The sequence below is a fragment of the Amblyomma mixtum genome, chromosome 4 (genome assembly GCF_055824585.1).
Source record: "Amblyomma mixtum isolate Tamu chromosome 4, ASM5582458v1, whole genome shotgun sequence".
In the NCBI taxonomy this organism is placed as follows: Eukaryota; Metazoa; Arthropoda; class Arachnida; order Ixodida; family Ixodidae; genus Amblyomma; species Amblyomma mixtum.
Window position 1 is genome coordinate 74,507,092 of NC_143015.1, and position 17,413 is coordinate 74,524,504.

Sequence of the window (17,413 nt, forward strand, 5' to 3'; positions counted from 1 at the left end):
CCAACCGCAAAGGCACCTTCCATTTGCTTGTTGAGCCAGATGTGCACAACGCCGCGAAACAGAATGTTCTGGTGCCCCGGGCCATTGTTGCCGTTGTCGACGGTTACGCACAACTATGGACAGTGAATGCTTCGTCGGAGCCTGTTTTGCTCCCATCGGGGCTTAAACTCGCTCGGGTTCATGCTTACGACATTCTTACTATCCAATCTGTGTCTGAGTGCGAGCCTTCCAGTCGAGCAGAAGACTTTTCCGTCAATATCATGCGCATGATCAGCAAGTCGCTTCCGTCGTCCGAACGGCTTGCTTTACAGACTGTTCTTACCCAGTATGCGCCGGTATTTGACTTCGCTCAGCCAGCCATTCCACCTTCGCTGCCAGTTACTCGCACGCAGCATCACATCAACACCGGTACTGCTCATCCGATCAGACAGAAGCCTTATCGTGTGTCCCAGGCTGAACGGAAGCTAATCAACGAGCAAGTGCAGGATATGCTACAGCAAGGCGTCATCCGGGAGTCGTCAAGTCCATGGGCTGCTCCTGTTATACTGGTACGCAAGAAGGATAATTCCTGGCGTTTTTGCGTAGACTATCGTCGGTTAAATGCTGTGACGAAGAAGGACGTCTACCCGCTCCCGCGTATTGATGATGCCATGGACAGTCTTCAATCTGCATCGTACTTCTCGTCGGTTGACCTGCGCTCTGGATATTGGCAGATCCCCATGCATCCGTCGGACAGGGAGAAGACAGCTTTTATCACGCCCGATGGACTGCATGAATTTAATGTCATGCCCTTTGGGTTATGCAATGCCCCCGCTACTTTTGAGAGATTTATGGACACAATATTGCGTGGGCTTAAGTGGGAGGTCTGTATGTGCTACCTCGACGACGTGATCATTTATGGAAAGACCTTCCGCGAGCATAACGAAAGACTAGGTATGGTGCTGGCTTGCTTCGCAAGAGCTGGACTGGTCTTAAACTCCAAGAAATGCCACTTTGGTGAACGGCAAACCCTTGTCCTCGGGTTTCTTGTCGACAAGGATGGTATCCGGCCAGACCCACAGAAGATCGCTGCCGTGCGGGAGTTCCCACAGCCACGCTCTTTGAAACACCTTAGAAGCTTTATGGGCCTCTGCTCATATTTCCGCCGCTTCATCCAAGGTTTCGCCGAGCTCACTCGCCCTTTGACTTCCCTCCTTCATAAAGACGCCCCGTTTGTGTGGTCGCCTGCCTGTGAGTCTGCCTTCCAGTAGCTGAAGTTTTTGCTCACTTCTGCGCCTGTTTTGCGCCACTTCGACCCGGCGGCGCCGATAGAGCTCCATACCGACGCCAGTGGTGTGGGCGTCGGCGCAGTGCTTATCCAACTTCACAACGGCGCCCAGCACGTGGTCGCATACGCAAGTCGCACTTTGACCAAATCGGAAGGCAACTACACCGTGACGGAAGTCGAGTGTCTCGCTGTCGTCTTTGCTGTGCAAAAGTTTCGACCATATCTACATGGACGTCACTTCAAGATTGTTACAGACCATCACTCGTTGTGTTGGCTTGTTGGCCTCCGCGATCCTTCCGGTCGACTCGCTCGCTGGGCCTTACGCCTCCAAGAATAGGACTTTACGGTGGCGTATAAGAGCGGTCGCCACCATGCTGATACCGACTGTTTGTCTCGTTTCCCTCTGCCAGACACGGCAAGTTGTGAAGAGGACTTCGATGACTGTTTATCTTCTGTCTCTACCGAGTTTCCTAGCCTTGCGACTTTTAAGCAAGAACAACTCAAGGATCGTAGTCTCCAGCCGTTGTTTGATCAAGCCCGTACGTCTGCTCCTGTAACGCCGTTCGTCATATCAGAGGGCGTGCTCTATAAGAAGAACTATTCCGTGGAGGGTGCACGTCTGCTTTTGGTTGTCCCTGCCAGTCTTCGTGGCATTGTCCTGCATGCCATGCATGATGATATTTCTGCTGGACATCAAGGGTTTTCTCGCACGTTACACAGGACGCGGCAACGCATTTACTGGCCTGGCCTTTACAAGTCAACTCAGCAGTACGTTGCAGGCTGTCTGCAGTGTCAACGCTTTAAGCATCGCACTGCCTCGCCCGCCGGCTTGTTGAAACCGATCAGACCACCTTACTCCCCTTTTGAGAAGATCGGGGTCGACTTGCTTGGACCGCTTCCCAAGTCTACCACGGGCCAACGCTGGATTATAGTTTGCGTCGACTACTTGACTCGCTACGTGGAGACAGCTGCTCTTGTGTCCGCCAAAGCAACAGACGTCTCGTCCTTTTTGCTACACTCGGTGATCCTTCGCCACGGAGCTCCTCGTGTCGTAATCAGCGATCGTGGGCGCCAGTTCATTGCCGATGTCGTGGAAGAACTCCTACGGCTCTGCAATTGTGACTATCGTCATTCGACACCCTATCATCCGCAGACGAATGGCCTGACGGAGCGCATCAACCGCACCCTCACGAACATGTTGTCCATGTATGTAGCGGCCGACCATAAGAACTGGGACACTGTGCTACCGTTTGTAACATACGCTTACAACACCGGAACACACGACGTCACTGGATACTCCCCGTTCTTTCTGCTCTACGCGCGCCTACCACGCACCTTTCTGGACACGATTCTTCCTTTTTCTGACCATCGTGATCCGTCCATTGCGCAGACTCTCTGCCGTGCGGAGGAAGCGCGACGACTAGCTCGCCTCCGAACACTCAGTGCACAAGTTCGCACCAAGAGCCGTTACGACAGTGGACACATTGCCGTGACGTATGAGCCCGGTGACTACGTTTGGCTGTGGACGCCACTGCGTCGACGGGGCCTCTATCAGAAATTCCTCGCAAAGTACTGCGGCCCTTTTGTTGTTCTGGATCGCCTCAGTGACGTTAACTACACAATCGCCAAAGTCACCCCAGGCAATCGCCGCTCTCGCAAGGTCCAGGTCGTTCACGTCGCCCGTCTTAAACGCTGCAGTCACAACGCTGACTAACTCGCTCGAGGTCGAGCTTCGACTGCCCCGGGCGAAGTGTTACGCCGCGCTGCGGCACTGGCGCACTGCAGTGCAGCGGAAAGAAGAAGAACAACACGGTGTGCGCGAGACCGTGGTGGAGCCCGCCTGACGCTGACCGTCCAGTGACGTCCCCGATCCCGACTTGTAAATAAACCCGTTCCCGTCCTCGCAACTTCGTGACAATATTAAACAGTGATCACTTTAATGTACAATACACACAATCCTTCCACAACTTCAAAAAGAACTGTAAAAAGCTATTAGTGGGCAGTGACATTGCATTCTCTTTTTGTTAACTTGCGCTCGTCCCTGATAACACATGTAACCTCAGCTACGTTGCATTATGTTATGTTATTTCTATTATTTATGTTATATTATGTTATGTTATTTCTCTGTTCGGTTGTACAATATATTTGCCATTGTTTCAGCATGTACCCTACACATCAGTCTAAACCTTGTTTTTTTTCTGAAATGCTTGTATGTACTGATCTATTTACTGCATATGCGATTTATTTTTCGGACCAATGAATTGTGGTTTTTCTTTTCTCTGATTGGCTTCTGATGCAAGCCAATTTTGTTATTACATAATACCTATTGCATATGCCTTTTCTTCCTCTTTAAAATATACCATGTTCAAGAAAAACTAATGCTGTGAAGACATGTGATCTAAATAACGGAATTTTTTTTTTGCTGTCTGTTGTGTGCTACAAATGTTTAGCAAATATGTGTGTAAATGACACGTTATGCTGCCTTGAACTGTGGGGGCGCAGAGGCTCTGTCAAGCATTTTGCCTTTACCTCTGCCCCCTACACGGAGAGAACCCGTGACACAATAAAAAAAAATTTAAATGCAGGCGAACTCTTTCGAAGTTCGCTTTTTAGTTTTATTCTCTTCCCGTGACAGCCACACGACGAGTCAAGAACAGAGATGCCGTATTACGGCTCGTGAGTAAAGGTAAACTAGCACTTGTCATTATGCCAGAACTGAAGCAGCGGTTTGTAGCGCAGGCAGCTAGGTGCCGAGGAATGATCTGGAGTTGCGAATGGAATGCTTGCGACGTGAGTCTACACAATTATGTTGTCACTGGCTCGAGCTTCCTCTGTAAAACTTGACCAAAAGGCCCGAACAGCGCCACGCCGCTTTCAATGGTCTCTGAGAAGAGTACAGAAAGCCACTATTGTCATGCATTAACCTGGTCGACGGAAGTACTACGCAGGTCATGAGGGGGCTCCCTTGTAATGTGCCACAGTATTGAGACTCCTACTATTACGAAGTTTTGAAGACGTGTGAACTGAAGTATGGTCTTGGATAGCTTGGACAGGGACGCTGGCAAAATATTCTTTAACCCTCAAGGAATCCACGTCCAGGTTGTTCTTAGAGGTAACCTTTCCGTGTAAGCGGAAATATATTGGAAGCCGGTCGCCACAACTTGAGGAACATACTCCTTATCTTGAACACTTTGAGTAAATATAGGTAGAGGCAGAGGACTTTTAGCATACCGTCTAACAGGGAATACACTATAGTTGCACTTCTTGTTGCGGACAGAGGGTAGAAAGAAAGAGATTGTTCTTACCGAGAAGCATGCTCCTAGAAATACGCATTCCAAGGACACGGGTCGGAGGAAATCTACTTTAAAAATGTTCGAGCAGGGAAAACCGGATATTTGTACTCGCACCACTTGAAAAACATAACAGTTTAGTTTATTGCGCACTGTCATTCCGAACCATTCTGGACAAAGGCGTTTTTGAAATGGGAAGAGTTTATCAGTGAAAACTTTTCGCACATTGTAAGATTTCAGTATAACAATCAATATAACCGCAGATCTCCCGTCGACAGCATTGCATTTTTTTCTATTACCATTTTCTGCTAACGTGAAAAGTGTTGTGTATTGGTTTTCTATGACAGTCTTAACTGTTCAATGTCAGTGATAAAAAAACCTATAAATGAAAGATTTTGCTACATGTCAGGAAGAATGCACCATTACGTTCAGTATTTATATACCAGTACTTTACAATTTTCCAATATTCAAAATTTCACCTACAAAGTTGTACATGTTTTTTCGCAGCAATGACGAGCAAATCCGTGCCATCGAACCAGCGCGATGACGGCAGGGAAGCCACAGCGGACAACTCCGATATGTTCGGTGTCGAGAATTGCGTGGAGACGTACGACATCGCACTGGAACCTACGGCACCGCCCATGGTTGCCATACTGGAGTCCTTCGAGTCGATGTTCCTAAACTCAAACGACATCAAACACGAGTACGGTCCGGAGAGTTCGAGAGAGACGCGCCAGTTTATCGACATCGGCTGCGGGTCTGGAAGGTAATGTTCAATTTGATTTCAAAGATATAGTATTTGTCAGTTTTAAAGATATATGATAAAAATGGCCGCCATCGTCTGGAAGACGTTGAAGTAACGAGCGTTAGCTGTCTGGTTTACTAGAATTTATATGAATGAGAATGAAGGGAGGTACAGCAATGGGAATACGAATTTGTACGTTTATTTCCCCTATGATGAACACACTCAAAAACATTTAACCTGCAGGTGGTTGTTTCTACAATGCCATTGTAGATGGCGCTACAAGTCTCAATGTGATATGTGCTGTTTCCTAGTTGCTGCCACAGATGGCGCTGTGGTCTCAGGGTGGTAGCAGACCCCTGGAAATCTCGAAACGTGATGAGTAGTTGCTGCCACAGATGGCACTGTGGTCTCAAGGTGGTAGCAGACCCCACGAAATCTCGAAACGTGATGGGTAGTTGCTGCCACAGATGGCGCTGTGTTCTCAAGGTGGTAGCAGACCCCACGAAATCTCGAAACGTGATGAGTAAGACTCTTAAAACCGTTACGTAGCCAGCGTGGCGCAGGATGAGCATCTAGCCATCGCGGTTTATTCATTGTTCATCAACCTTGGCGGTCCATACAACGAAATCATCTGGTAAAATTTACTTGTCTCCAGAATTTTTACTTGCAGGAAGCTAAACTAAGGCGCAGTTATCGCAGGCCATTTTGCATGCGAAAATAAAATTTACAAGCTGTGATAACTTCTGAACCTGTAACAGCCTCATATCCGCGCCAATCCCCTTAGCAGCACACGAGAAATGAGCAGCGAAACTAAAGATTATTCAGCCAAGAGCCAGTGCAGCTGCATGAGGATTAAAAGTTCAGGTTGTTTTGCCGGCGGGTATAATACAAATGACGTGCTCACAGTAGGCATTTCTTAAGTTTGCCAGCTGTCATTTTACTTTGCCTTCTAAATTATGCAGACAAGTGCACCATGTACAGGAATGAGAGCATGGGGGTACTTTTGCCAGGATAAATGAAATTTAAATAATGGAGTATGTTGTCATTAGAATCCACGCACAGTCACAAGCAACCCAGCTGAAAAAAAGTTCTATGATGCAATAACCTCATAGATCATTCATCATAGGATATCATACAATTCGTATGATATTCTATGACATCTTTATTATGGCTGTATGATTTTACAGAAATCTATGACATTGAATGATAATTTCCTATGATTTGTATGATAAGTCTATGAAATTTGTATGATAAATTGTATGAGTTTATTGCATCATACAACTTTTTTCAGTAGGGAAAGCGCAGTCATAGACACAGTCATTAGGCTGAAGAGGAGAGCTATACGGCTGGCAGGGCAAAATGGGAGTTCAAGGAAAAATTTTTCATGCCTCGGGAATTGAACCCGGGACAATCATCTGTCCTGTGCAGCCGTTCAATCAAATAAGCTAACCAGTGCTTTTGTTTGTTTACTGAACACATATCGTGGTTAGCAAATTGCAAGGCAGGGACATTAGGTTTCCTACTCTGTATGGAGCTGTATGGAGCATCTGTTTTGTGCCATGTAAGTGAAAATAGGATTTTTTTTTTCCGAGAACCCGTAGCGGCGCGTTATTTTTCTCCCGTTGGTTCCGCAACATAATAAATTTACACTGCGTTATACTCCTCACAAAAAGCACTTCGAATCTCTTTTCCAGGAAATACCCCAATTTTTCTGTTATGAGGTTTTTTAAACAAAAAGATAACAGCCAAGAAGTAATTTAAGATGATCTGAAGCCGCGACCACCATTGAAACCCAGTATTATAGGTTTGAAACAGCTTGTTTCATGAAGTTTCTAACCAATAATGAATACAATGGTAAAAAAAATTATCATTTCTGTCCGGTGTTTGTAAACTTCTAGGTTGCATGCTGAGACCCCTTTAAACACGAATCGTATCGTGTGATCCTACATTCAGGCGTCGTCTTCTCTCGTCTACAGAGGACATGTTTACGAAACGTGCGGAAGGAGGTTAACTAGTTGGTCACAAATTAGAGGTGTAAACGCTTCTAGTCAAATGCGTTTAGGGTGTCCAGAAAGGTGATGTAGACTTCAAATAAGAAGGTAATTTTTTAGCATCCACCCAACTTCCTCCATCCGGCGGAATAATCCCAAGGCTAACCCCACCTATACCTTGCAACAAGCTTCACCTCAAGCTTACAACTAAAATGGAAGGCTCTACGCATATTAAGACACTGCAATGAAGTAAAGTGGCTATGGCGTTCCGCTGCTGAACACAAGGACTCAGAGTCCAATTCCGTTCGAAGCGGCCGCTTTCTGATGCAGGCGAAATTTAAAGCGACAGTGTACTGTTCGCTGGCAGTAGCTACACTCTAAATAACTCGAGGTGATCGAAATTATTCTAGGGCCTTTAACTACAGCGTCTCTCATAGCCCGTGTGCAGCCGTCGGACACTAATGCCACAAACCGTAACAAATTTATTCACCTTTTTAGAGTCTATAGCACCAGCAATACGCCGGACATTTCAGGGTTCACAATGACTCGTCGGTCCACCCATTGAGTGAAGCAGGTTGAAAGGTGTCTTTGAACTTCACTGCAAGCTTTCTTTGGGGCTTCTTTTTAACTTTACAATCTACTAGCGTGATGGGTAACTTTAGTTCAGCGCGGCGCAGCCTTCCCAGCCTAGGCAGTCAGCAAGCCTGCTATTGGGTTCATCCTGAACATTCCTTCCTTTTCTTACGCACCCTATGGAGCATGGTTCGGTTCGTAGTCGCTGCAACGAAATGAGCGGATGTTGTTTCCCGCTGGCCAGCCGCGTGTTGGCGCTATAATGTCCGACGCAGCTGTCTCATAGCCGGTCCTTTTAGACGAATTGAGCACATCCACTGTTTCTATTTTATTTGGAACGCATCCTGTACAACGCCGCACTCTGTAACGGATGTGCACCAACACGGGGCCAGCAATTTCTCGAACTTGCAAACTTGTAAAATATCAGCTTTCTGAAAGTGCAGACACTGGGATACGGGTATTGCTTCAGTTAAAATAAGGACCGATTCTTATTTCTTGCGGCGAATTATTTCCTCGAGGATTTGGGCATTTATAAAGATAGTTGGGAGATTGACGTACAACTTCTGTGCAAACTGTTACAAATGCTTCGAAAGTCAACGAAGAAGGAGCGAGCCTCACGGTGCTTGGTAACGTTTCTTGAAAGGAACTGCCTTTCTCTTGTCCTTGCCCAGGCGAAAAGTGCTCATGTCGAAATACTCGCATGCACCGTGAGAATGCACCCCCCCCCCCCCCTCCTGCTTTGTTCACTTCGTGTTGTCAAGAAACCAATCTACCGCCCTCTCTCTAACATGGACTGTACTGATGTGCAAAGTACAGGGAGGGACGCCATGCCCATGTTTAAACAAGTTAAGTCAGCTTTCGCAGGAAGTATTACAAGTACAATATTACGGACGAACAACCTTCAAGTCACCAAGTTTTGCAGTTCAAAACTCAGATTCATGGCAGTACCGGAGTGGTGTCCGAGTGCAAAGGTTGACTTTAATAGTATGTTTTATTTTTGAATAAACGGTCACAACTGTGTGACTATTGCAGACCGCTTCTGTGATACGTGTGAACATTTAGCAAAAATTTAAAGATAAAAAAATTGTACGGCGAATCGCACATTTAGCTCGAATTCATTGCTTCCAATCGTTTATTCACTCTCGCTTTCAGGCATGTGCACTAATTATTAAAGTGCTTTATTACTGTCAAAGCATTGTATGGGTACTTCGCGTCAGCGAAAAGTGTCCGAAAAAAATGTCCGCAAAATTTGTCCGCACGAGTACGTCGTTCTCTAAAGATAATTGTGTGAAAGTGTGATTGTAATAGATAGTGTGTGATAAAATGTTTCCTTGGGAAAATTTTCGTTGATGGGGTGCAATTAGTTAATGAATTAAACGCAAAAAACGCGATCTGGCTATGTCGCGTCAGCAAGAAAGTGTCCGCAAAACATGTCCGCAAAACATGTCCGCAAATATTGTCCGCACGATTGCGTCGTTCTTTGAAGACAAATTTGTCAAAGTATGATTTTATTGGTGTGCGACAAAATTTTGCCGTGGGAAAAGTTTTGCTGATGAGGTGTAATTGGTTATATAGTTAAACGCGAAAAAGCGCGAAAAAATACACTTAGACGTCAAAATAGCTGTGGACGTCGATAAAGTACACGGACGTCAAAAGAGCCACGGACAGTGATATAGTGTGTGGACGTTTTGCTTTCGCATTGCTTCAATGCGTGTCGCCGCAGTGTCACCGAATTGTCGCGAAACATCTATATTCGCAGCTTCACCTTGAAGTATTTGCTTCCTCGTCTACCCAACTGGTGCGAGCGACTTGTGGGGCTCGACATCTCGGAGGCCATGTTGAAGTTCGCGCGGGAAAAGCGCGCGGATCCCCGGATAGAGTACAAGACTCTGGACCTCGTTTCGGAAGATGACGTCTCGAAGTTTGTGCGTGAGGAAGGCCATTTTCAGCGGGTCTATTCGTTCTCGGCGCTGCACTGGATGACGAATCAGCAGCATGCGATGAAAAACATCGAAACGCTCATGGCCGACGGTGGCGAGTGCCTCCTGGTCTTTTCCAGCAAGTTGGACGTGCACGACATCTTCACCGCCGTAAAGAGTTCTCCCCGCTGGAGCAAGTACTCCCACGTAAGTGAGCGAGACGCATTCTGGATGAGACTCCGCTCTCCGTACGCCTTCTTTAATATACAGGGTGTCCGATATTCAATTCATCTTTATTTTCAACATTTTTACAATGTTGACGGTCTCCATGGCAAAAAGCTGTAGTAACAGCTTGACGAGGCCTGGAAGCCGGTGGCAGGCAGCAGTGACAGCAGTATAAAAAAATTATATACAAGATATCAATTCCTATCAGATTTTATCACGGTCACATTTTATCGCAGATTTACAAAAATAATAGGTGAAGTAAATGAATCAAAAAAAGATATTGAGACGTTATACAAAGGCCAGAGTTAACATGCACATAAAACTGCAAAAGAAAGCCATAATTGCACATATGAGAGGTTAAACTACCATGTGTATGTTCTTATTGAACACGTTACCATTTTACGCCAGAAAAAGCAAACACGGGTCACTCCAGAAACTTTGAACGCAAAAATTTTATGCGTTATTCGAGCGTTATTAAAACTAGATAGACTGATCTGATTTAGTAACACTGGCACTGCATAGCTTAATGACTGGAGAAGGTAATTCGGTGTCCAACACAGATGGGCGCTGCCCGCACTGTGGAGAGATCTGCGATATCTTTCACATGGTGTGGGCATGTACTCAGAATCCTCACCTTCCCCCCTCCCCCACCCCCACCCGAGAGGCATGGGAGACTGCCCTCCTCAACTGCTCCACACTGGAGTCCCAAAGGGCTCTGGTCAAGCGGGCGCGAGACGGGGCCTCGTCATGCGGTGTCCCGGACTAAGGATACCGACCATGCAGCAGGGTTATTTATTTTTTTTTTAACCCTCAAGCTCTCTTTGATTAAAGTTTTTCACCACCACCACCACCTAAGACTGCACATTTTTTAAGGCGAAAGCCTTTAATGCCTCATCATTGTCGACAGAAGGCTGTCAGCAGAAGCTTTCCAGCAGAGGTGCCACGCTTTTCACGGGTGTCCACCGAGATATGCGAGGCAGTTACTGCGTAATTTCCTTTCCTCAAATACAATTTTCATTTTCTTCGTAAGGCCCCACTTCCTCTTTCTTCTTTCACTCCGACTTGCTCCCTTCCTGTACGGTGCGGCTCAGGTGTCCACCGAGATGACAGAGAATAACTGCGCCATTTCCTTTCCTCAAAAAGCGCTGCGTTCAAAGGGCAAGGCATTGCGCCGAACGGATGGTGGCGTTCCGTGGAGGCCCTGCTAGCGCTATAACAGGCTGTCGAGTTCCACTCCTAAAGGCGAAGCTTAGGCATCATTAATTAACGATTAATTAGCATTTAGTCATCAATTATTAATTAGTAGTTACTTTGTAGTTTGTCATTACTTAGTAATGAATAGTTAATCATGTGCGACGTCATTATGTGGTGATGTCACCAGTGCCACAGAGGCAGTCAAAGTGATGCGGAAAACGCATTCGCCTCTAAGCACTTTAGACAGTCAGTGCCCCTGAATTAAAAAAAATATGCTTTTTGAGTTAGATGACCGCTTCTTTCAGCATAGCATTGTCAGTAGCGTATAGTACATCAGAATACTGCTAAGACAGGCTAACTAGCAGGCTGTTTAACTAATATTGGACATTTAACTTTTTAACTGTTACTCTTAGGTTTCTTATCTAATGAGAGGCGTATAGCAGATTGTAATTAATGCCCAAATCAGTTTTTAGAATTTCGAAAACGCTCTAACCCGCGGCGGTCTGGCACAACAAATTTTTGCTATTTCGACGAGTTACGTGGACTGGAGAGGTTGCTTTCCCTGCAAGCTTCTCGGATGCGGATGTATTTTGGCACGATGTAGCTAAAATTTGTTGGGCTGCAGCGTGGACGGTAACCGCGTTTTCGACAAAAACGGATATGGATATTAATAACGGTGGGCTACACGCCTCTCAATAATTAAGGAGCCTAACGGTAATAGTCGAAAAGTTGACTGCTCAATATTAGTTAACCACGTCTCATATCTATTCTGATGTATTACGCCACGTATACTACTATGCCGAAAAAAGCCGTCTTATAACGAAAAAAAAACTGTTTTTAAAAACTGTACAAAACCTTAAGAGAAACACCCTATATAAGAGGCTGCGACGGCTATTATAATTCTATATCAGTTTTATTTGGTTCGAAATTACTCGAAGGCTGTTAGTTGGCCTTGATAGTGTGACGAAGACGAAGCTGGCAGTGGCGCGGGACGGAGCGCCCGCGCTAGGCCAGCGGCCATTAAATCATCTCATAGCCATGGTTCACCACGTCTCATTCTTCGGCTGGCCGCCGCGTAACATTTGGTGGAGGTGCTGGGGTCCCTTCATCGCCATCCTGGTCCCGGAGCTTCGGTGTCCTGCGCCTGCCGTGGGCGTCGGTCGTGAGTGCCTGGTCCGCGCCGCCCGGCCATGCCCCAGCCCGCCCGACCTGAACCGACCTCGCCGCTCACCCCAGCCCCGTCCCCCGCCCGGACCACAAGACACGACGACCCAAGACCCGACCGACCCGAGACCCGACCGACCCAAGACCCACACGTGAAGACACCGCCCCCCTGCCCCTGCCGTCCGGTGCGTCCAGAGACCTCGGCTGTCAGCTCCTGGCACCCTACGGCCCGGATGCTTCGTGGACCAGGACTCATTCTCTCATCTTTCTCATCGTGGCGGCCAGCACTGCACCATCTTCTACATATTGTTCGATTCTTCACTCAAGACCATCGCCATTTCGCCGTCTGTGCGTCACCGATCGGGACGATCGCTCGGAGGCCCCGGGTAGTGTGACGAAGACGAAGCTGGCAGTGGCGCGGGACGGAGCGCCCGCGCTAGGCCAGCGGCCATTAAAATCATCTCATAGCCATGGTTCACCACGTCTCATTCTTCGGCTGGCCGCCGCGTAACAATAGGAGGAGGATAGATAAGGAAAGCTATAGAACTAAATGACTTATATAAAAATACGCTGCATTGTGAAAAGGGTCACGTAAGCGCAATTATGTCGTGACGACTCCAGTGGCTAATTATCGCAAAACATACTGACATCATTGCTAAGGGCCCGCTTTTTGTCTCTGTGTTTTATCGCCATCAAATTATCAATTTGTGCTCACCAAGCCCTTTTTGTTAAATCACTAGATTTTTTTCAAAGTGCGCGACACTTTGTGCCGCCTCCCGCAGGTTTTTGAGGGCCTTCTCCCTGAGACGAGCTCCCTCGAGGGCACCGTGTCCCTGAGAAACTACGCCGCCGACTTGGTCCGCGCGACAAACCTGATCCCGCTCTCCTGCGAGGTAGTCCACACCACTGCCACCATCGGACTGGACCAGACTGCGGCTGCAAGTGGGTATTTCTAACAAGAATGTGGCGCGAAGCTCTTTGTTCAAACCGAAATTTCCTTTCATAAAAGCATGTTGGAAGATGCTTCAGATCACACTTGCGTTTACCTGCAATTTCGAAAAAAACTATGCAGCGCAAGAAAGAGGAAAAAGAGAGGGAAGAGACGCGGGCCTAAAAAACGGCTGTTTTTTTGTTTGTTTTTAAGAAATAATGCACTGCATCGGAACGACAGATCACTTCCCGCTGACTTCATGAAAGGCGGCAGAGCTCGAAACGCAATGGTGGATATCACAGCGATTAAGGAGTATTGACAATTTAAGTTAAACAAAAAAAACAAACAATTGCAACCACAAACAAACAAATATGTGCGAAGTGTGGTTTTTGTTTAATTTTTTGTTATTTGCAGCAGCTTACACTCAAATAACCTCCCGCAATAATGCACTCAGGGCGAAGTGTACGTACAGAGGAACAACGATCTTTGAAATAAGTGAAATGCGATGTGGCTGCTGTTGCCGGCTGGGGTCAACCGAAGGGATACGGATGACCCTTAGAAATTCATGTAAAACAAAGGACCTCAAAGCAGTTTACTCATTTATTTGTGCTCCTATTAGATGTACTATTCGATAAGCAAAAGCGATCAGATCCCAAAACAGCATACGCGCCTATGAAACGCGGTTAAAAAGCCGATGTAAGTTAAAAATAGCCAAATACATGTGTGATGGTTTTTCCCCTAAATGAGGGTACAGGGCGAGAGCACGAGTCTTTGAACAAGACGTGAACACAACAGTGCACTTACGAAGGTGGCCATTGATTGCCTCCGGCGAGTATATTTAAGAAGAGCCTCAAAATATGTGAAACGTAATTTCAGAGATGTATTTATAAGACGTCAAGGTAAATGCCTGTTGTGACGGCGGAGATATCCTCACAACTCCTAGGCGCTAAATCAGCTGGTTGTTTCTACGAATCTCACAAGCGTAGTCAGACATCCACCGCGTGAACTAGATTTGCTAACAAATGAAATAATTCAGATTAGAAAGCCTGAACTTCTGTACATGGGAGGCAGTTCTGAAACAACATAAGTCAACTCCTCACCGCAAGCGACAACGGCATAGACGCTGCCCCGGCCGCCTCCGAGATCCGAGCCCGCTTCCTATGCTTATACAGGCGCTGAGCCAGCGCCAGGCGCCTCCACAAGCAGCGCTGCATTAACTGCCACCAATGCCCAGTTTTGTTTCCCTGATTCGATTGCTCCACCACCGCAATGGATGATTCAATGCGGATATGGCGTCTAGTACCTACGCGCCGCTACCTGTAACAGCAGTTAATGGCCAGAGAAGTTTAATTTCCAGATGTTAACTACATTATTCTTGCGTAATTGCTTCGGCAGATATGGTTGCTCAGGCAGGACACGAGTTTTGAGGCACTTCTGCGTTTCGAAAACTAATGATTATCTACACAGCATAGCGACTGTGGTGTTGGTAATAACTATAATTCTGCCGCCGCGGTGGCTCAGTGGTTATGGTGCTCGGCTGCTGACCCGAAAGACGCAGGTTCCATCCCGGCCGCGGCGGTTGAATTTCTTTGGAGGAGAAATTCTAGAGGCCCGTGTACAGTGCGATGTCAGTGCACGTTGAAGAACCCCAGGTGGTTGAAATTTTCGGAGCCCTGCACTACGGCGGCTCTCATAGCCTTAGTCGCTTTGGGACGTTAATCCCCATAAACAAAGCCAAACCGAAGCAATAACTATAATTCTTGCAAAAAGAGGAGCTTTAAAAAAATATCTGAAACTTTGGGGATATGGAATCTTCCTGAAAAACCCCACAAAGAATATGGCATGATAGCGGAAGTCGATTTCATCTATACAGTAACAACGGTTATTTGAAAAACACAAGAAGACGGAAACACTGCTTACATGGCTTCGCCTAAAATTGAGGGAATGGGAACTGTTGTAAGGTTCGCCGTTCACTGATGGAAATTTAATTTGCACTACCTGACGGTCTTAGGGGAGTGACAGATGCTTATATAATCTTTTAGTCGGATACAATTCAAGAACGCAGTGGCCTTTCCTCGTCAAAGCACCCACTTCCAGTCAATGGCGTCGGCCCATTCTCATGACCCTGCTAGAGTTACAAAGCAGGGAGTGGCGCCACAAAACAGAGAGGTGACTATCCCGGACAATGCCGGGAGGGACTTAACCCCTTTCATCTGCCACTCCCTGTACTGTCAAACTAGCAGGGTCATGAGTATGGGCCGACGCCATTGGCTGGAAAGGGGTGCTTTGACAGGGAAAGGCCGCTGTGTTCTTGAATTGTATCCGACTACATAGGAAGAGTACAAAAAAAAAAACGTTATCAACTACAACGGACACATAATGGAGTTTTTTTCTATCATCATTTTATTCCTTACTTTTCTGCACAGAAAACTAAATAATACCTCTGTCAGACTAGTAAATTTAATGGCATTCTCGTCGACTGACATTGGCTCTTAATGACATTAATCGGCTGCTACAGGGGAAAATTTAGTGTCATTACGTTAGAATGTCATTCGCTTCGCCATCGAATGAGTTTGGGAAACTCATTCGCATTTGATCTCGGACCGAATGGCTACTGTGGACGCCAGATATGCAGGAGAAACACGCGATGCGAAAAAATAATGAGCGCGCTGCAAAAGTTAGAAATTGTATTTATTTAGTTCTGCTAAAAAATGTTAATTTTGGTGTGAACGTATTCACACTAGACGCTCTTGTGGATAGCTATTACTCTCGGCCTCAGCAGCAGCCAACACAAGCCGCAAGCGTGAAGCAAGGCCTTTACCGCGACCGTCGATCATATTGGGTTGCGTCTTTCTTGTCGGTTGACGCTCCATGTTCGTTTAGCTAGGAAGTACTTAGAGATGTAGCTGGGCAGTTCACCTTTTGGAAGTCATTTCCATGCTCCTGCGCGCGCCGCTGTGTCAGCCATTTTGTTTGTTTATATTTATCGAATATGTGGTTGACTTTGTACATGGCTTGGCTTCTGGGGGCTACAGTGCTGCAGAATGGCCGGAAATTCTATTTTAAGCTTATAATATTGAACAGGAATGTTCTCACACGCTCTTGAAACACTACACAACAATTTCAAACATCTTCATGCGCGCTGATGTCTTTAAATTGCACTATTTTTTTTTCACTGATCGCCACTCCCTACATTTTCGAATGACATTAGTTTTTGTCGTGTAGCACCGAAAGAGACCGAATGACATTCGACGGTTCCAATGTTATTTGGTTCGAATTACATTAAATTTGCTGCTGTGACAGTGGTATAAGTTTGTCCACGAAAAGTTCTACATTCTCCTACAATATAAATAATATTTGCACGGAGGATTTCAAGGGAAATGTGTGAGGTGCAGTACATGCGACAAAGTGTCATCTCAGCAAATGGTAGCCTGTGACTAGGTTATTTATATAGGGAAACAGTGAACATGTGCATGTTCTGAGCCGGGTGAACGACTGGTCAGAGTGTTCTGTGCAAATAGTGCACGATGGGCTCACGCAATGTTTTTTTCACTTTCTCTTCGTAGAAATAGATACTGCTCAGTGCAACCCTGGCCGGTTAACGGAGAGAAATACCCATATAACAGCACAACAACAACTTAGCAGTTCTTGTTTTTTCTCCCCTTCCTTTCAGACTTCTTCACTCTTCTGAACCCTGTTTACAGACTGCTGAACGAAGACGAGAAGCAAGAGCTGCAGAACTTCACACTCGACGTAATCGAAGACATCAGGAAGCGCTATGCCTCCAGTGGTAGCAGTCGCGACTTTCTTGTAATTCATGCCTACAAGCCGAAAAACTAAATGCACACATGCATATTCTGTGTCTTTACATGATCAGTGGAGGAATTGACGTTTATTTTCAACGAGCTGGTTCTACTGCCGTGCAGCCAACTTTACGGTTTGTGGAGCGAAATTTTTGTCCTTTTGAAGTTAAATGTCTTTTACGCCCGACCAGCAATTCAGGCCTTGAAAAAGAAAATTTATTAGTTTTACAGGGCAAAATCCTAGCGGTTGGTTTTTTTCAGGGTAGTCGAAAATTTTTGACATTGTGTCTTAATCGAAGAAAACAGCAACA

The 17,413-nt window shown here is 46.3% G+C and overlaps 1 protein-coding gene across 1 annotated transcript; it reads left to right on the top strand.

Moving 5' to 3' along the window:
• Positions 1–5,066: 5,066 nt before the first annotated feature.
• LOC149347040 (juvenile hormone acid O-methyltransferase-like) lies at positions 5,067–17,139 on the top strand. Its single transcript, XM_089541470.1, has 4 exons — positions 5,067–5,323; positions 9,626–9,992; positions 13,151–13,310; positions 16,973–17,139. The coding sequence occupies exons 1-4, from the start codon at positions 5,067–5,069 to the stop codon at positions 17,137–17,139; spliced, it is 951 nt and encodes a 316-aa protein (XP_089397596.1).
• Positions 17,140–17,413: the final 274 nt, after the last annotated feature.

Coding starts and splice junctions, on each gene's coding strand:
- LOC149347040 (XM_089541470.1), top strand. CDS start 5,067: ATGACGAGCAAATCCGTGCCATCGAACCAGCGCGATGACGGCAGGGAA. Junction 9,993..13,150: donor GCTGGAGCAAGTACTCCCAC/GTAAGTGAGCGA, acceptor CGCCTCCCGCAG/GTTTTTGAGGGCCTTCTCCC. Junction 13,311..16,972: donor GGACCAGACTGCGGCTGCAA/GTGGGTATTTCT, acceptor CCTTCCTTTCAG/ACTTCTTCACTCTTCTGAAC.